The 21,720-nt window shown below is 40.6% G+C and overlaps 1 protein-coding gene across 6 annotated transcripts in view; it reads right to left on the reverse strand.

The window, feature by feature from the left end:
• Positions 1-214: 214 nt before the first annotated feature.
• The window catches only part of LOC124134874, a 42,323-nt gene continuing 20,817 nt past the window's right edge, over positions 215-21,720 (reverse strand). For all 6 annotated transcript variants that reach the window (XM_046499963.2, XM_046499953.2, XM_048396863.1 and 3 more), the window contains one exon: positions 215-3,887. In XM_046499963.2, coding sequence (XP_046355919.2) covers positions 1,002-3,887 — 2,886 coding nt within the window. In that variant the 3' untranslated portion in view covers positions 215-1,001. The remainder of the gene's footprint in view (positions 3,888-21,720) is intronic.

A 21,720-nucleotide genomic window follows, 5' to 3' on the forward strand; every position in this document is an offset into this window, starting at 1 on the left:
CGGGTAGATGAGATGTCCACCCAGAGCGCACATTGTGGCCACCTGATCCTCTTTTCACGAAGAAAGGCACACCTAGGCGTAATATCCATGTCAGGTATTAAATAGCCATAAAATACATCATTTGATGTTATTCAGCCAAAGGTAAAGTCTGAAGGCGCTTTCCAGTCTGAATGTCGCAGTGCCGGGCAAATATAATGAATACAACACATGTCTATGAAAGTATTGTTTACTGAGCATTAAAAACAGATCATACAAAATGTCTCTCTTTACAGTCCAGGCACCCATACACGTGATATCATTCAGCGGTTTCACATTCATCCATGATATCAGAGACCAAATGATATCCGACGATATGTACATCAGATCATACAACGAGCACACCATTCACACCAAGAATTATATGTACATCACATCATTCGGTGGGTACACAATTCATACCAAGGATGATATGCACATCACATCATTCAGTGGGTACAATCATTCAGAGATGATATGCACATCAGTTCATTCAGCGGGTACAATCATTCAAAGATGATATACACATCAGATCATTCAGCGGGTACAATCATTCAAAGATGATATGCACATCAGATCATTCAGCGGGTACAATCATTCAGAGATGATAAACACATCAGATCATTCAGCGGGTACAATCATTCAGAGATGATATGTACACCCGTTTCCCCAGTGGCTTCACCATTCATACCAGAGGTGATGTATATGAGATCTCTCAACTGTATCTAATTCAATGACATTAACACCAACCAATCACATGAGGTCGCTGTCACGACCAGTGTCAATTGATTATATGATAATTATGGATTATAAGTCCCAGAGGTGGATCATGGAATACGCAGTCAATAACAATAAATACTAGCACAGGCAATTCATCTTCAAATGCCACAAGTCATATTTGTGAGTTTACTCCATGATACGTGGATGGATTCAAGGAATGGTCCGTTTATCACAGTCAATACACATGATATCAACACAGCTATAGTTTACACATAGGTTGGCTGAATCTCGTGCCGGAAATCGCGTTGGAATGCCTCTGACGTCATCGGCTCTGTGACGTCATCACTGACCTCTCTCCAAGGGTTACATAACAATCCTTTATGTAATAACTGGGTTTCTATTTCCAGTGACTCGGAAAATTTGGCTCTTGTTTTGCTGTTTTGGAGCAGGGTGTAGATATTCGCCCTGGTTTTAGGGTTGTGATGTTCGTGGATGCCATCGATGAAGTTGAGGACGTCTCCCGATGACCACTGGTCAATTTCCTGGACCTGCTTCACGGGGTCCAGACGACAGTATGTCTCTGAAGTAAGATCAGAAAAATCAAAAGTGTTCCTCTGTCTGGGTTGAGGGGGGCACACGCGGGCATACAACTCACTGTCTAAGTCGGACAACACGTCACAGTCGTCTATCCGACCCAAGTAACCATCAAGAGACACGTTGTCGAACGACTTCGTTTTACACACAATTGCATAGTCCTGGTTTGAGGAATCACACATAACGAGGGAACGCTCCCCTCTGTTTGAAACACTGTTATTACACACTTTCACACACCTTGGAGGGATAGGAGGGTCCATTTTCTTTCCCGTGTATTTTCTCTCTGGCAAGGCCGGTGGGATCTCTGGGGACGTCTCGAGGTTACCCACGGTCGTCCATTTAGCCAGTGCGAGCTTGGTGTTTTCACACGATACCAAGCCTTGTGTGCTAATCACGCTTTCGTCACCCGGAATAACTTCGTATATATGTTCATTGTCACTTTGCGCTTCGCTGGTTTTAGAGTATTTTGCTCCCTGTCGTGGCGACCCACGCATGACCTGATCAAGCCGGTGGTTATCGTCTGCTCGATCAGCTGGTTTAATGTTATCATCTTTAAAAGCACTCTGTTCTCGCATATCCATATTGAATAACCTTTGCGTTACCCCTGACATAGCACATTGTTGCTTCCTGATTTGGGAGTAGCGTTCATTGGATGAAACAAAGCTCGAGTCGTTTAACGACGAGTCGGTCCGTGTGGGGGTGTCGTCTGCTTTTGTGTCTTGGTATCTCACGTGCAGATTTTCTTCAGATTCGCTTTGAGTTACAAGCACATCTGCCCTGGATCGAAGTTCGGGGCTGAATATGGGAGACATAGACACTCTCCCACCCTCGCATCTACACTCACGGTTTTCCTTAACTGCGTCACAAGAGTGTCGTCTCATCTTCCTCGAGGCATTCTCGTGTTGAAGATCATGAATAATCGCATACATAGATCTCGTCACTTTAGCCAACTTGTGACTCTGCTTAAGGCAGACTGAAGAGGGCTGTCCTGGTCGACTGCTGGGCAATATGGCATTATGATGTTGTCCAAATCTCACAAAGCGTGATTTACCGAGAGTTGGTACGAAGGGTGCTTGTTTAGATCTCACCTTCAATGGCAATGTTCCAGATGGGGCCTGTTGCGTTTGAATATCCCGTGTAACTGACTTTGGGTAAGTGTCCGATTGAGAGAAATAGTCTGTATGGTCATCGTCCGTGTTGACACAGCTCCTAAACTTGTCCAACTCGGGTTGTACTGGAGACGGGATCGAGTCGCTCTCATACCCGCTTGATATAGTCACTGGTGACAGTTGTGTGTCGTCTGCTATCGGGCTCGACTTCCTCCCAGACCTACACTCATTCATTCTGCGTCCAGCGCGCTCCGATCTGTAAATAGTGTCAGGTCTGTTATGCACCTGACGAGTATAACCCGTCTGGGTGATCACTGACAACATATCCGACTGGTAACCCGGACTGGTTTGTTTTATCTGATGCATGTAGCTGCTCTGCCCCTTTGCTGCAACTCGTTCTGTTTGGACGGGTCGTCTGCTCCACTCGGGACTAGTAGGTGAGCGGGACACTGGCTGGATCACTCTGTGACCGGGTACGGCTCTTGCCAGACTATAATCATTCCTGGGGCACCAAGCGCTAGGCTGGACAGCCACTGGGCCAGCGTTCATCTCGTCGCTGTGGTTGTTGAAAGTGTGACGATTTAGTTCTTTAGCCGATTCAAATCCCCTGTCTGAATCGACATTTAATGAAGCGTGACTTGATAGACCGTGGCGATTTGCTCGACTGACCAATGAGCTGCCAGCCATAAATTGGCCAGTCCTCTTTGCGCTGACCGATCGCATTAGCGCTGAGTGTCGGATAACCTTACTCTCTTTGTCCAGGAACAGTCCGGTGTTCCTATTGTTCAGTGGGTCATTGATAACACGCCCACGGTCGAGGTCATTTGTTTTAGGGTTCTGTGCGAAGAACCTACTTGTAGTATCACCTGTCACTTTACACGAACCTCTACCCACTGTCCGGCGTCGTATCACCCCCTTTGTCCACTCCACGTGTCCCAAGTTAGGAAAATGTCCATCCACACCAAACCCTTTACATCCAACTAAACAACTTGATTGATCGTTATTTTCAAAATCTGTTCTGTAAGACACAGACACGTCCAATGAAACTAGTCCTACGCTGGCAATCTGTTGCCGATCTAAACAAGACCCTTTCGACGACTGTTGATTCAGCTTAGAACCACATCTGCAAGCAACACACTTATCAGAGCGGCAAACGTTAGACGGATAGCACCCCACTGGGTCTTTCAAGCCTTGATGATCACACCCAATTATCCTCTTCCTTCTAAGAGCGTTATCTTTCCTGCTTCTTATCCCCGTCTTCTTATCTTCACTAACGGGTGGGCAATTTCTTCCGCCTACAGGACGATGCAGGTAGTGATCGATGTCCACTGATGTCGCCAACAGTGCTGCTGCACGGTGTGGATGATTGATACAAATGACGTCTTCAAATGTTGCATACAACAACCACATCTGCCGCGTCAGCGATTCACTCTGCGCACGGAGGTCTAACTGAAAAGAATCGATAATAAATCAATATTTTTACAACCATCTGTTACACAATACATCGTTAATCGCTCATCTTAACATCCAATAATACTTCATCATGTATGTGTGGAAATGTTTACAACAGACACAGCGATTGAAATAATAATTAATTTAATTGGAGACAGAATGGCTGCGTCTAATCCCGACTATCAACACCACCAGCGTGGCGCTGGACCTGCCAAGACCTGTCAGAAGGATGGTGGCAGAAATGGGTGGGGAGGTTGTAATAATATTGTCTTAGAACGTCTGAGATGTGGATCGTGATGACGAGATTGGGAATATGGCTGGACAAAAAGTGTAGATAAGATGGGATATTGTGTGACAAGAAGCAGTGGATTACGATGACAGGTCGAAAGAAGCACAAACATGCTTAATACACTAGTCTAGTCTATCAGTAATGGTAACGATAACATCTCTAGTGTTATCATACCTTTCTTTATCATATCATTGCAAACCCAACAATGTGATAATTATACCGACAACAAATACGTATACACTTTTGCAAATTCCAATATCACAGATCGTCAGGATATTAGCAGATTATTTCCTCTCGAAGGATATTTTGTAAGTAATTTCGAGTTCGACCATTTATATTTAAGGGGAAAAATTTAAAGATGATTAGTTTTATTAGAGTGTCAAGCATTGTAATACATAAAAAAATCATAAGTGTCATAAAAGGGTGGGGGCGAGTACAATGAGTACAACATGTCTTATGAGACACTAAGTATATATATCTTACATATACAATATATATCTTACATACACAATATATATCTTACATATACAATATACAACTTGCATATAAAATATATATCTTACATATACAATATACAACTTGCATATAAAATATATATCTTACATATAAAATATATATCTTACATATAAATATATATATCTTACATATAAAATATACATCTTACATATAAAATATATATCTTACATATAAATATATATATCCTACATATAAAATATACATCTTACATATAATATATTAATTTTCTACCATCCATAAAATGAGTGATATAATTGGGAACTGATACAAACTATTACTGTCGGGTTTTTTTCAGAGCCGGGGAATGGTTTTGTGAAAATAATTTCAGGTTGGAGAAGATATAATTATTTGTCCTTTATTGAAAACCTTTTTGTGAATGTATGGCGTGCATGTCCGATGAGCTATGGTGTACCTGGTTGCACTACACGTATATGTAATCCAAGTCCAGTGGTAATGGAGTACTTCCACTGTAGACAACTGTCGACTAGATAATTATTTCAACGTAATTATGTGCAGTCAAAGTACACAGAAGCTCTCCATGCTAATGTAAGTGGCATGCCATTAGACTTCAAACTATCACGATCCCAGCTGATATAGACAAATTAGTTCACGATTTGATGCACACTCGTTCCAAAGATAAACATCTCATCTAGACCACCACAAAACAACACATGCTGCCTACCGGTGACGTAATAAAGTAATGTAAAGTAATGTACTGTTTCCTCTGATGTAATTAGAACTTTTAAACCGATCTCGTTACCACTAAATAGTATATTGACCCTACAAATAATGCCACGACTCCCAACGTTAAGTTCCACGCCCACCAATCCAGTAACACAATGGACAAACGTAAAACTTAAGACTCCTCTGTGGGTGAAATAGATGACTTTACTATGCTATGTACACACGTCAATCAAGCGTACAGTGTCACAACACCTCATTAGCATTCTACAGATGAACGTTAAATACCACTGTTAGGCTCGCCGTGTAATGAAGTTAAGTTGGGACACTTTTATGATTGTGATAACACCCAGAAACGTACAACTCAAATATCTTCAGTAACAGCGTGTTACGTGTTTATGGCTAACGTTCGGTAACAGTGTCAAAACTTTCGTCTTTATTGTGTCGCCTGACAATATACACTTGTAGGCTGGTGACACGTCTGTAATGATAGGGGGGAAGTATAATTATATACAACTGCCGGCCCACTGGGGTAGGTAGAAAGATATACCTCTCATTGTGTTGAAATTGAATCATAATGACTTCGTATAATGTTGAAGTCTGACGGGCGTCGGTATGTATTTATGCCTTTTCTTCAAAAAGGACGTCGCAGGTCTATCACAAGTAATGTAAACGAATGAATATTTCATTATGTAGATTTTAACATTATTACCTTCAAGATTGGATGAAAGTAATTTCAGTCAAATATATAGCATGTGAATTCCTTTTCAATACTTATTACAGTTGTAACAATGTTCACGACGTTACCAATACTCTTCACAAGTATTTTTAAAGCATCTTTATTACATCATGATTCACAAGTTATATTTATTTTCAAATCCGCAATATCAAAATCAAATCACTAACATCCATGATCAGGTGGCACCAACTCACTCACTCACTCACTCACTCACCGTAGTACATTCCACGTCCTTGGTGTCTATTGATTATCAATCCAAAATTAAAATTTTGCAAAGTATATATTTATTTGGGTGTAAATTTAATTCTGACTCGCCTCGTAAGTCGCAGCTTAGTTTCTGTACCAACTACTGGTAGAAACATGGCTGTTAAACATCCCACCATATAACATCATAACGTGCCTCTTCCTAGCTCTTTATATACCTAGACCTTTATTTATCAAAGGGGCGGTACACTTGAGAAGACTTCTATAAAGATACCTATATGCGTGAACAGAACTACCTACACGGCACATGTTTCTATACTTATTATTGTACTTTTTAAATATTATGTATAATTTACAGCTCAAACCTGCTTTTTAATTCTCCAACGAAGAAACAATATTTTATATCGCTAGTTACGGGTAGTATATTTTCATACCCCTTTTACACCAATATATTTATGCTGTACATACTGTGATACATTTTAAGTCTCTCGTAACCCTTAACGGGTGGCTCACTTTTATGTCCTTTTATATGTATTTATGTAATTATTTCTGTGAGGTGAGACTCAAATAAACAATCTGTCTGTCTGTCTGTATCTATACTCACAGCTTGCAACTCAACACCATCATCAACTCTCGGGCAGGTACAGTCTGTCGGTTACCTCCAAAACCAGGAATGTACACCACAGACTTCGGTGACTTAAATATTTACAATCATAATCCTTCATTTCTGCTAAAAGGCGACATCTGAAAAGCTAGCTTGCTGAGCACTTCAAAGACCGACATATACAGTGTTTATAGTGGGTAAATAATACATGTGGGAACATAGCCTGACTCCAGACTCACGAATGACAGATGAAAATCAATGAGACTGACAACTGAACGAGCTACCTGCATGACTAGACACACCGACGTATACTACAGTTCGCCCTGTATACCTAGACCCAGCCATTGACGTGTGTGCTTAAACGATACCATGGGCGAGAGACTTCGAAAAATGCAACATAAAGTATGGTTGATTATGGTTATCAAATCGTTACTGATATGAAATATTTATGAAGATAATTACTTGTTTATCAATATGCTTTTGTCGCATTGTTACTGTCTGCTAGAGTTTTGTGTAATTTCCAAGAAGCTTTGTTGCAGTGGAGTTTGTCGGATACCGCTTGCTACACCGGGTGCTTCCATTGTTGGACAGATCTTTACAGTACGAACAGTTTTGTGCTTCAGATTGTAAATTATTCATAATGAGGGGTTAGCGCCAATCCCTGCGTGTGTGCAGTGTTTAGAATATCTTATACTAATAGCGACAACTTCCTGACACGATTTGTTCGGAGCGAGTCTCCGGAAACCTCAAGCGACACAGGGCGTTACCCACATGTACTTGAATGTTGTAACAACAAGGATCATAATCGGATCGAATCAGAGATTCGAACCCACGAATAGCGGATCCTGTCACCTAATGGACTCATCTCTGCATGTATCGTGTCGTGTAATTTTTCTAAACATTCTTCAAATGCTATTCAATCTGAAAACAGCATCTTTGTTTGACAAACTGTATAAGGATTATGTGTGCTGCAATCGGAGATTTCACTGCGTATGACTATTTTTGAAAAATAATTTTGAAAAATAAAACCCAGTAAAATTCGATCAAGCAAAATGGATACCACACCAATGAAATAATTGTTTTATCCATATTTATTATCAGCACAAATGTGATGTAAATCCTTTTGTCCACATTCTGCTACACAGACGGGGAAAGTTATCGCGGAAGTATATGACGTCATCATTGTATCATGACGTAATGATATACCAGCGTGACGTCATGTCTGTCTCACTACTGTGAGAGATTACGCAGGTAGGGAGAGCGTGTTACGGGAATTACGGAAATTGCAAGAAATGAAACCTCTTGCTAACGCCGTAAGCTCTAAATGAAATGTCTGGTCATCGAAATCTCAAGAACACCCGCGGATTTTAAAACACGTAATATTTATCTCCTAAGTGTATTCACTTCTGTAATATAGCTGGAGCGTTATCATCAAACAATTTACTACAATAGGTGTAAGTGATTGCTAAGATTAATCATTTTTATACCACGCATTACTCATATTGGTCTCACGAGGTATTCCAACATGTCCCAGCTTGATATCATTTTATATACATCAATATGATGAACGCTACATATCGGAGGAGCCGTTTCAATAAGGTCATCCAGTTCCAAAGATTATTAATCTGCAGATAACGATATGAGCGTGGTATTCTATAGTTTGGAAATCAAGCAAAGATTTTAATGTTGGAAACGCAAGAACGTATTAAATGAGTCGGACCCCAGCGTTCTAACCCACCTACCTCATGTCTGGAACAAATCCAGTCAGAATAACTACAGTGTATACGCTTAGAGTATACATGTATAGCTTCCTATACACCGGGTATACACTGTATACAAAGATGCTCTTGCACACCGGGTAGATAAGCTTCGTAAGGTATATTACACTTATAAAAAGTGTTAAATGAAGCTTATGGGTCAGTACTAATATGAATGTAATACTGTCACGTGGTCAGTTTCTCCAGAATACAATAAGTTGACCCTGGGGCTCACATGACGTAATCGGATGAATGATTTAGTACTAAGCTTTGTGCAGCAATCACACGGGTTTGTCTTCGTTAAGAGGTAACGATAATCTGAGTATACAGTAATGTGTAGAGGATTATTCAACCGATGTATACCTATGGGGAAAAATAAGGGAACGGCTAACATGAAAATACGGGTTTGATATAAGTGAGTGAGTTCGTTTTTACGCCGCTTTAACAACATTCCTGCCATTCCGTTTGTTTGTAGTTTTACGCCGCACTCAGCAATATTCCAGCTATATGACGGTGGTCTGTAAGTAATCAATTCTGGACCAGACAATCCAGTGATCGATATCATGAGAATGGATCCACGCAATTGGGACACGATGACATGCATCAATCAAGTCAGCGAGCCTGACCACTCCCGTTAGTCGTCTCTTACAAGCAACGTCGCCTTTTCCAGCAAGCATGGGTTGCTGAAGACCTATTCTACCCCGGATCTTCACGGGTCTCCTATCATTTCAACGCGGGGGACACCATAAATGGGCTTCACATTTTGTTCCAATGTGGGATGGGGGCAATCGAACCTGGTCAACGGCGTGACGAGTTAAGGCTTAAACCACCTGGCTACCCAACCGCCCCAGATTGTTATGAAATGTTACATACCTCAGACGAAGACCACAATTGTTCGACGATTAAGAATAATTAAATAAAATACTCACATTATATTTACATTATTTTTGTGACACTATGTCGATGAACAAATATGTAACCATTTTTTCTGTAATAATTTGTGTTGCCGTATTTATACCGGTCAGTATATTTTGGAAATGGCTTATTTCTTTAAAATATTTTTTTAGTTTGATTTAAATCAGAATGTTCGTTTGACAAATGATAAAACGTTGTTCTAGTTCTAACTTAATTTTCAAATATCAACACGCAAGTCAACAATACTTTGTCAAATTTAGATTTGTTAACTTTTTAAAAATGAAAAGATTCCCTGAGCGCGGAAGCCTTCAGGGGCTATTTGTTTTTTCTTAAAATTTCAAGATACTTACTTACGTATCTTGAAATTTCAACGTAGCATCTTGAAAGTTCAAGAAATAAAAGAAATAACAAATGGCTCGAAAGGCTTCCGTATTTATATGTTATCAAAAGATATTTCTTAGTGTACTGTTATTCTTAAACCGGGACCGTCACTGTCTCAGCAGCAGAAAATTTCAATGCAGTGTCACGTGTTTTGACATGGGTTATGGGTGTGGGGAAACATGTACTATTGCCTGTAGCGACATTAATAACTCATCGATACATGATCTAATATCGATATTTGTCTCGAGCTATGGGTGACTCTATGGTTCCAAAGAATTCGAGATTTACTTTATCTACAAATGTGATACTAAGTGATATACTATCGGGTATCTCCTTACATATATGTACTGCCGCGAATATAGAATGTGTTCTGCACTCAATAGTATCATTAACCAAGATACATCCCAAGAAGAATTATTTAGTACAGGAAAATACATATTTATGATTGCATCTTCGATAATTTTGGTTAGGTGGGAAACTCTATACGTTATCCTTGGTCCTTGGTTCCTTGAATGAAAACCAAGCGGTGAGCCTATTCCATGGCTGCTAGTGTGTACTTACATTGGTGAGATGTACGCACGTGCTTCTCGAGGGACTGCGACACTGCACGGTGCAGGGTGACGTGTATATATCACTGCCTGTCAATCACCGGTGCCAATCACCCATGTTTTCAATTATCAGTAATACACCATCACTGTTTCACATGTGGATGTCAGATTTCACACATGCTGATAACTCCATTTACAAATAGGTGATAATTTTCACACATGCCACGGTTACACTGTGTCGAAGAGGGTACTGTTAGTCTGTTGTACGCATGACAACTGACACCCGGCACACGTGATTACTCTAATCCTAATCCGTTAAGAAGATTAGATTAAGATTGATCCAAATATACAATCAACAAGCGACCCATTACCAACACAATGCCAACCATTACATGACTTACGAATTCATAGATGGGGAATAAATTATGATATTATGCGGTATTTCGTTCAAGCCTGTTATTAGGTATTCAAGAAAGGGTATGGTAATAGCGTTTCGGGTTTCATTTCGCCACAGAGGGGGTCGCGCTAGACTAACGCTTAGTCTCTAAAAATATAATTTGATAGAAACAAGTAACTACATATAAATTGAAAAAGAGCTCCAGTGAGATGGGAGATTCGGATTAAAATCTAGACTTGCTTCATGTACAACTTTAGCATTACAGTTAGGGTTGGGGAAAATGAAAATAATATGGTTCGGGGACTGGGAGACAGTCTAGGGGTCACGCATGACACAAACATTCTTCACAAACCACTAGTTCTTCCATGAAATACCATAGGTCTATTAGCGTTAAGAATCGGACCTTGTCTATTCATTAATTATGGACTTTCCGCTGACCCCTAGCTGTGTGTAGAGTTACCCATTAACATTTCCGAGACCCCCAGTTGGGTTTTACACGAAAGTAAAAGAGAGTTAACGTCTTCTGCCAGAGATCGGTGAACACACCGGGGCTGGTCATAGATAACCTGTTATCATCGCCGTTAGCGAAGTGAGGGCCCTTACTAATGCCTTCTTTCAAAACATGGTCATTTTCAGGCAAATTAGATAGCTACACGACATGGTCTTCAGTTCCTAACGACCCCTGTCACGCTTCCCCTGCCTCGAACGTTGTGACGGTCGGGGTACACTGTACAGACAACCTGGGCCACTCCAGTATTGGACATCATGCCGCAGACCTGTCAAGATTCCGGGGTAGAATAGGTCTTCAGCAACCCATTTTTGTCGTAAAAGGAGACTGCTTGTCGTAAGAGGCGACTAACGGATCGGGTGGTCAGGCTCGCTGACTTGGTTGATGCATATCATCGTATCACCATTGCGTGGATCGATGCTCATGATGTCAATCACTGGATTGTCTGGTCCAGACTCGATTATTAACAGACCGCCGTCATAGAGCTGGAATATTGCTTAGTGCATGCGGCCTTAAACAACGAACAAACAAATAAACAATCTTAATGAATGGGGGTTGGGGGTAGTGCTAGGATATTGTTTGACGAAATATTTATAGTTCCAGAGTTCACGCTATAATCACTAGTACCATGGTCCGCTTACCCAGACTCTTATCACCACCTGACCATTTCACTGTCCAATTTAACGAGTTTTAAATGACATACTTCCAATATGTGTAGACAGCGTGGTGGATAACATCAAATTATACATTCGTCACCACTCGCCCCTTTCCGTAACCTGCAACATATAGCTAGAATATTGCTGAGTGTGGCGTTAAACAACAAACAAACAAATATCGTGCCAAGTTACAAAGGTTTCTTGGTTTCGATGTTTTCATCCGACCGTCTCATCTCTTTTATTTTTAGATCTGCCCATAAAGATTCAGAGTGACAAAATAGTCTCCACAAGACTGTATGACTTTTGAAGTATAAGCGATTGTGCCTTTTCTTCGAATATTTCAAAGAGCGTCATACTACTCTTTCTTAAAAGTTGTTTGATCAGGGTGTAAGCGGTGGGGCAGGATACGTTCACCTTTTCGCGAACATCTGATACCATCACCATTTGATAGTGATTCATAAACATATGCCCATGAAATAACCGGAATAGTACAATGGACAATCTTAGCTGATATTCCTTATGATTTTGGAAAATTGATGATAAACTTGGATACCAAGCCTCGAAATAGCCACAGGTATTCTACCATTCTGTCACAAACATATAAGTCAAAATTGTGATCTCAAATGGTCACAGCCTCATATTAATAAACTGCCGAGCAAATGAAAGTTAAATTTGACCACCCAAATACAAACGTTACCTACAAGTTACTAGGCTGGAAACAGTCGCTTAAACACTGCAAATCAACACATAACGAGGAGACCCGTATGAAATATATAACCACCGAGTATCATTTCTTGTTTGTTTCAATTTTAGCATTCATCAAACATGGGTACATACTTTCCGTTGCCCGGCAGTGTATTGGATAGATTGTTATAGACGTGAAACTCACCCCCAACAAAGAACTATATGAATAACGATCTATTAGTACTGCTACCACTGCTGCTGCTAACAAAATTAGATCATAAAATCATGTTCGTAACTCTAATGTAAATATTCTTGTATTTTCTCATGTACGGCTGTTTTCACGAGAACAAATGATTCTGATTCTAATTCTGACAGTCAAATTCAAGATCGATTACTTCGATGAATTTATCGGTTTTTAAATCTATAATTCATATTTATTGATAGAGTACCAAGTGCTTCCAAGTGATAAAGCTGTTCTTAGGGCAAGTACTTATAAATAATCAAGTACTATTCGCAAACATATGGCAACCCTTTCTTATTCAACGATTACTTCTTTCGTGTGAAAACTTGAATAACACCTGTAACCCTCCATAAGATGTTACATATTGAATAAAAACCAGCATAATCATTTTACCATAATTCAAAGGCCATTGTTGCCTGACGCTGACTGTGTTAAGACCTTGTCATGGGTCTGTAATGGCGGCCTATCTAGAGCTCTGACGCTGCAGGGTGTCTGGCCATTGCTATTGGCCTTTGCACAATAAAGACCACGGTCTCAGAACCCCATTCAAAAGTCGGCTCCGAGGTTACATCAAGAATTCTATTCATCATATTTGCTTCAAAGGTTTAACTTAATGCATCTTTCAACACAGCCTCTGTAATTGGGGGCAGGGGCGGGCACGAGGCGGGTAAGCCGACACCCGGACCGTGGGGGTCGCGGGAGGCACGCGCAGACACGCGCACCTGTCGCGGGTCATTCGGTCAGTGTATGTGAAGCAATCGGTTGGGTCTTTTGTCGGATGACAAAGGTTACAGACCAGGGACGGATGCAGCAGGCAAGGAATTGTTCGGGGAACAACTGTTGTTTATGTGTACCGTTCGCTGGCCTTGGGTTCGCAGTGCCAACATCTGTCGCCTTCTAACCAATGGGTATCCCTTCCAGACACCTCTTCAGCATTTTATATTGTCTGCATTCCTCTGGAGGCTGGGGACTACCTGATACTATTTTATGATGTTCACCATCCCAGGGTTACGATAATAACCAGAGGGTATGATTAAAACGTACACTGAAACCAAACAACGATTTTCACACGTACCAGTGAGAAACGAATAGCACTGTAGCGAGAAGAGAGTTGCATTTTTTATCCCAATTATTTGGGTTTTTAGTTATTTTGAAGTCACTATTGCTATATGTATACAATACAATGTCAACGATTATAAGAGGTTATTGTAGCAGCGGTTGTTCGCGAGTAAAGGGTGAGTGAGTTAACATTCAACGTCACATCGGCAATATTTCAGCCATATCGTGACGAGAGAAATTACTACATTCAAAATAAATATACTTTGACTGTATAAAAACCTGTCGTCGAGTGTGAGTGAGTGGATTGGGTTTAACGCCGCTTTTAACATTATTCCAGTTATATCACGGCGTGTCAGCTTAATGTGGGAGGAAAGCCCGAAGTGATGCAGGTATCAGACGTTTACCACTCCGGTGAAACCCACGTGCACGGGTATGGTGCTGACAACCTAGAAACATAATCGGGGCGAACCGGGATTCAAACCCACAGTCCAAGGGACGCACCTGTCGTCGAAGGGGCGAGTAAAGGGACGGCGAGTTGGAGCCTCGTGGTCTTGTCCTTCATTGTGCTGTACGCTTTGTAGCAATTAATTTATGAATAATGTATTCTCATTTCATAATTCTCACAGATGGTTAATTATAACACAATGAAATGTTGAATAACAAACACGAACTCGTGCATGTTGACGCGTTCAATTAAATTATCAATGATAACGCGTGTGTCAAGTTCTTATGAAAGATAATTGATCACAAGAATGTGTTATTATTTGTCGGTTAGGTTGATCAAATATGTTAGTGTTCTATTTCACCACCAGTACATGATCCCTGCCTACTGGTTTTAATTCAAACACAATACAGTTGAAAAAATCCTGGGTTCGTTGAGTACGCTATAACCTGTGTAGTATAGAAAATCGAATGCCTTCACCTTATGCCAAGGTACACAACTACCTATTGTCTCTTGTTGTGACAAGGACCGAGGTAATTAGTCGATATGTCATCTCAATAAAACACAGGTAAAATCAATCTTATTCTTCGATCAAGTATTCCTTTAACTTCCACATGAGCCGTACGTGGCCACCACTTGTCGTCTGTACGTGGCGACCACTTGTCGTCTGTACGTAGCGACCACTTGTCAACTGTACCTAGCGACCACTTGTCAACTGTACGTGGCGACCATTTATCAACTGTACGTGGCGACCACTTGTCGTCTGTACGTAGCGACCACTTGTCAACTGTACGTGGCGACCACTTGTCAACTGTACGTGGCGACCACTTGTCAACTGTACGTGGCGACCACTTGTCAACTGTACGTGGCAACCACTTGTCAACTGTACCTAGCGACCACTTGTCAACTGTACCTAGCGACCACTCGTCAACTGTACGTGGCGACCACTTGTCGTCTGTACGTGGCGACCACTCGTCAACTGTACGTAGCGACCACTCGTCAACTGTACGTGGCCACCACTTGTCGTCTGTACGTGGCGACCACTTGTCGTCTGTACGTGGCGATCACTCGTCAACTGTACCTAGCGACCACTCGTCAACTGTACGTGGCGACCACTTGTCGTCTGTACGTGGCGACCACTCGTCGTCGTACGTGGCGAATACTCGTCAACTGTACGTAGCGACCACTTATCAACTGTACGTGGCGACCACTTGTCAACTGTACGTAGTGACCACCTGTCAACTGTACGTGGCGACCATTTGTCAACTGTACGTAGCGACCACTTGTCAACTGTACGTAGTGACCACCTGTCAACTTTACGTGGCGACCATTTGTCAACTGTACGTAGTGACCACCTGTCAACTGTACGTAGCGACCACTTGTCAACTGTACGTAGTGACCATCTGTCAACTGTACGTGGCGACCACTTGTCAACTGTACCTAGCGACCACTCGTCAACTGTACGTAGCGACCACTTGTCAACTGTACCTAGCGATCACTTGTCAACTGTACCTAGCGACCACTCGTCAACTGTACCTAGCGACCACTTGTCAACTGTACCTAGCGACCACTTGTCAACTGTACGTAGCGACCAATGTATGACGAAACTCCGCACGAAGCAAAGATGAAATGCGTTGTACGTGTCGACCACTTGTTAAAAGTACGAAGCAACGCAAGCATAAATTGTTCGTAGCAAGCATAAATGAGTCGAACAACTGTACGTATGTATCATAACGCCTGCTTATGTTACACTGATACACCAGCTCGCGTTACACTGCCACATCAGTTCTTGTTACAATGTCAAACCTGTTTACGTTACATTGCCACATCACGATAAACTGCCACACAAGTTAACGTTACGATACAATGCTGTATCAATTAACGTTACAATGCTACACCAGCTTAGGATAAAATACTACGCCAACTTGCGATACAATGCTGTATCAATTAACGTTACAACGCTACACCAGTTAACGTTACAACGCTACACCAGTCAACGTTACAACGCTACACCAGTAACGTTTCGATGCCACGCTAGTTTTGCATTTGGTAACATACCAGTTCACAGAGCCACGTCAGTGCACGTTATAGTAGCACACAAGTTTACGTTACAATGGTATATTTGTGTACGTTATACAAATAAAAGCGAGTAAACCCTTCTCATATTCATATGAAGTATCTACTAAAAGCAGAGTCGACCATACAATTCCGACTATGTCATGACCATGTGCCCATGAATCACTTTATAAAAGTGATGACACCGGGTGTTCGCTAAAAGGTTTAGCATATCATGCCCCATCGGAGGCACCGTCACAAACACATGCAAAGGACAGTCAATTGTTCACCTGAAAAAGACACGGGAACAGTTGGTACAAGTCAAAATAGTGAATTGCATCATTCTTGTCACTGAAGCGTCAAATTTGGAAATGTCCCCCGAATGCCTACCTTAAACGTTTCCGAAAGCATTAACATAATGCATTGAAACGCCATTTACTTTTATTGATTGAGTGTACACGAGAGTGCCTATGCATTTTATGATTCAAATATGTTGTATGATCTTGTATGTTATTTAAACACTGCTTTATGGTCTCCCGATACCCTTAACGGAGGATCACTTTTAATAATATTATTATATACATTTGTGCGTGCGTGCGTGCGTGCGTGCGTGCGTGCGTGCGTGCGTGCGAGCTCGCGTGCGTGCGTGCGTGCGTGCGTGTGTGTATGTGTGAGACGTGAAGGGAAAGTTTAAGACATATTTTTTCTTTCTGCCATGATGGCCTGGTTCTGGATATTCTGGTATTTTGGGGGTGGGCATTTGGATCGCCACCGACACTGCAGCGACACCTTCAATGAAACGGAGTTAACGACCTCTATTCAAGTTTCCCACAGAAACACGTGTGTTCAGACAGTACCCAAGTAAATCCTCTTAGTCGGAAATATGAAACACGTGTGCACAAAATCTTGTAGAATTAAATAGATACTTCCCGGATTAAAGTAGCAAATACCATGCACGTGTTCCACGCCCCTCTGATCCGGGCTGAGGGGACTTGGAACTTCAAACAACGGTACACGTGGGACAGCTGTTAATTTAGTATGATGCATCGCATATTGTAGCAATAAAGGTGGTCTGGATTTACTTCAAAGTCCATTGATGTTCCGATACCGTTACTGATAAATCAATTAGAATATCCCACTGCCTCTATCCTACTGCTGAATAATACAGACGTTAATTGCAATGGAGTGTATAAAGTACCAACATCACAAGATGTTCCAAGGTAACGTTAATTGGCAGATTACATATCTCTGCATTCACGGCCGTTGATTCCAAACAATCTCACAATGAGGGGACAACCTAAATCCGTGATAATTTGACGATAGCATAATAGATTGTTATTAGCCATACTATGAAAAAAGATAAAAATGATTGGCTGTCGGTGTCTTTGATTTTAAAAGATACCTCTGGTGATCGTTAACAGGTCACTATGGGGTGACTGTTTGGCTTTTGGCGCCTCAAGGGTTAACGTCGAGTTCCTCTGGGCGCTTCGGGCTAATTGGCCATCTCTACAATGTGATCAATCAATGGTTTGTCGGCAATTAACCACTTCATTGTCAACAGTTGATGGATAATTACTTGCAGCAATCGGTTTTCTTTACGTTTTGCCTGTCGGACATACCTGGGTGTGTTGGAAGGCAAGGCTGACGAGGCTAACTAGGGTCAAGCGATGTTGATATAAACATGCATTGTTGACAGGCCACTGGTCAAACTGGTTGATGTAGTTTCTAGCATGAAAAATGCAGCTTGATCGAGTTACATCATATTTGTTTTTGTTGTTATTTAAACGCAAATCATACTATTGTTACAACTGTGTTTTCGTGACAAAAGAGCCCTTAAATTACAACAAACAGGAATTCTGTAACGTGCGCTCCAGAGTGAATGGTGTTTTATCGCGATTCCTTTGTAAATTTAGGCTTAGTCCCGTCAGTACAGACCGTTTTTGCGTCTTTTCAGACAGAAGAAAATAAGAAGAAAATTGTTTTATTTAAGTGTCACCCGGCGTTGTATACATAATATTTCAATTTGGTAAAATACAGGCAGATATATATAAAAAGAATAACGCCAGCCAGCCTATAAAGGCCTATGAGACACATGTTACACAGTACAAAGCATGTAATATAAAAAAAAGAAGTTTATAAAACCACTTAGTGCATTTGAAATACTAAGAAAATTAGAGTTACGAACCCTGGGGTTTTATAAATTATGTAATGAGGAACTTACGACGGTTATACAGACAATATTTTTTACGATATTTCTTACAGCATATAAAATTTACATATATTATTTTCAAACTTTGGACCAGCATGTTACCCAAACTAAATAACGCCGAAAAGCAAGTTAGCTGTTGCGGGTTGTGGTGAGACACGGACTTGTATAACGCCGTGATATAACTGGAATAATGTTATATAGGTCCGTGGGTGATGTAAGGTGAAATGGGGTTTAACGTCGCCTTCACGTTTATCGCACTTACATGATTCCGAGCCGACCAGTCCATTTTTATCACCTCAATGTCGAGCGCCAAGCGGCGTAACAATAAGTATCATATCTTAACGTCTTTTGGTATTGGAAGGAGCACGGAATTAATGGAGGATTGCCTTGCAAGGGAAACCACTACTTTTAGTTAACAATACCTTATTTACTACAACGAAGACGGTATGAAATATTAAAAACCTAAATTAATTGTTACTGAATTCACAAAAGCGAGAGAAAAGACAATACCTTATAAAACAAAACGTTTGCAGATCTCACTGAGCATATCCTTGACAAAATATTCGAAGGAAGCATCCCTCACTAATCCTTTACTGACGCATAGCCTTCATACAAATCCTTGACTGAAGTAAAGCTTTCATACTAATCCTTGACTGAAGTATAGCCTTCATACAAATCCTTGACTGAAGTATAGCTTTCATACTAATCCTTGACTGAAGTATAGCCTTCATACAAATCCTTGACTGAAGTATAGCCTTCATACTAATCCTTGACTGAAGTATAGCTTTCATACTAATCCTTGACTGAAGTATAGCCTTCATACAACTCCTTGACTGAAGTATAGCTTTCATACAAATCCTTGACTGACTCATAGCTTTAAATGTTTCACCGAAATAAGGTAGTTTCAAACAAACCCTATACATGAGCACAATCTTGTCACACAACCTTTACAGCATTCTTATCTTATCAGACATATCCTTTCAAGGAACATAACTTTCATACAGATCCTTTACCGAGGCATAGCTTTCATACACAAATCCTTTACCAAAATAAGGTCACCTGAATAAAATCCTTTACATGAACACAATCATGACCGAAAAATCCTTTACAGCATTCTAAACTCATCATACAAATCCTTTCAAGGACCATAACCTTCATACAAATCCTTTACAGAAGCACAGCTTTCATGTATGCACACACAAAATCCTTTACAGATGATTTGCTGCAGAAAACAGAACATCTGTGCTGGGATTATCTCTCCCACTAAGTACACCAGCTATATATCAAAGGTTTCTTTCATCCGCGTATAGATATATCATGTAGAACACGCCCTATGGATTCTTTCACGCTACATATATTTTCCATCTTTATTTCCTTACATTAATCTCCTTTCTGAAATATATACAGTCACAGAGGGGCCAGGGCTTGATTACCTTAACGCATCGGTTTAAAACCGCAACGCAGTTCGCATAGAAATAGCATTGTCTGTTTTTAACAAACTCATCGAGGCATGAACCATTCCAAGTGGTGTGGCCGGACATTAGATAGTTAAGTTCAACACAATGTTATACCCCACCCGATTCAAAATAGTCTTCAGTGCGTTCCCCTAAATTTATTTCATGAACAAACGGGTTGTCATCTTAATGTTTTTCTCTCAAACTGAAATTGCACTTGTCGACTTCAGGTCCGCGATAGAATCTGTTTTTCAAGAAAAAAGATTAACCTACACAATGATCTGTTGTCTCCATATCGCGATGGGTTCTGTACATGATGAATATGGGTTATTAACCCGTGATGGGGCGCTCACACAACACAAGGGCGTTTATTACATGCTTTAGGATAACTTAATCAGAATCGTAGTCAGTAGACAATTACACCATGTCATATTGCATAACACCCATAGGGACTATAAGAAGCAGGTGCTCGTGATTCAACTATAAATCACGTTAGTTTCATCTCTCGAGTATTATATAACATCCTGTGATACTGTATCTGGTAGTATTCTTTGTGATTTGAAGTAATGGTGAGCTCTACTTCAGCAGCTATAAACCTATTTTACTGCAGTCTTCATGGCAAGGGGGGATCATTTAATATAATGACACGACTATAAAATTCCATTTAGTGTATTGAGATGTTATTTACAAGAAGAAGTGACATGATAATTATTTCTGACTATTGAGTAATCTTGTAAAGTGACAGCTGGAAAATTACGAAATAACGAGGTTCGACCTAATTTTTATGAGAAATCGTTCATAGGAGTTATACAACTACCACAAACAAACAAATAAATAAAACTGGCACATTGGTCGTTTCTTTCTAATCATGTAAATTAGGAAAAGTGAAGTCATTATTAATATAAATATATAATATAAATATAGATCATTTTTACACAGCAAAGGAAACATTGCAATTCTTTATCAATTCAAAATGCAGCCTAATGTGACCTGAATGTGTCATCAGTTAATATTTTCTGTGTGAATGACACTAGATGTGCTTAATATCCTTGCATGTCATCATAGAGAAAGCTAGCATAGGTCGTAAACGTCAACCACGTTTTGCAGACCATGACCACAAGTATGGTGCTGAAGATGAGGATCATAATCGAGGCGAATCAATTATTTGTACTCATGATCAGCGGATCCTGACGCGAATAAGGGACATAACTGCACTGCGAACCGGGGTGCCTATTTTCTGCGAAAGAGGAAATACTAATGACAGCTAGAATGAGATTGTGGATGTTGATGGATTATCCTTTCCATTGTATACAAGAGATTATTCTCTAATTTGAATAAGTGGATATTTTAAATTCCACAGAAAACGTCTCGAAAACATTCAGTACCCTTAAATAGAACATCTAAGCATGTGGTGATCCTATATGATGGTTGTGGATCACTAAAGGTTATCGTTGGGCGTGCCTTGCATCATCTTTATTTTATATTATCGAT

Source organism: Haliotis rufescens, unplaced genomic scaffold (genome assembly GCF_023055435.1).
Source record: "Haliotis rufescens isolate VD_foot unplaced genomic scaffold, xgHalRufe1.0.p SCAF_16, whole genome shotgun sequence".
In the NCBI taxonomy this organism is placed as follows: Eukaryota; Metazoa; Mollusca; class Gastropoda; order Lepetellida; family Haliotidae; genus Haliotis; species Haliotis rufescens.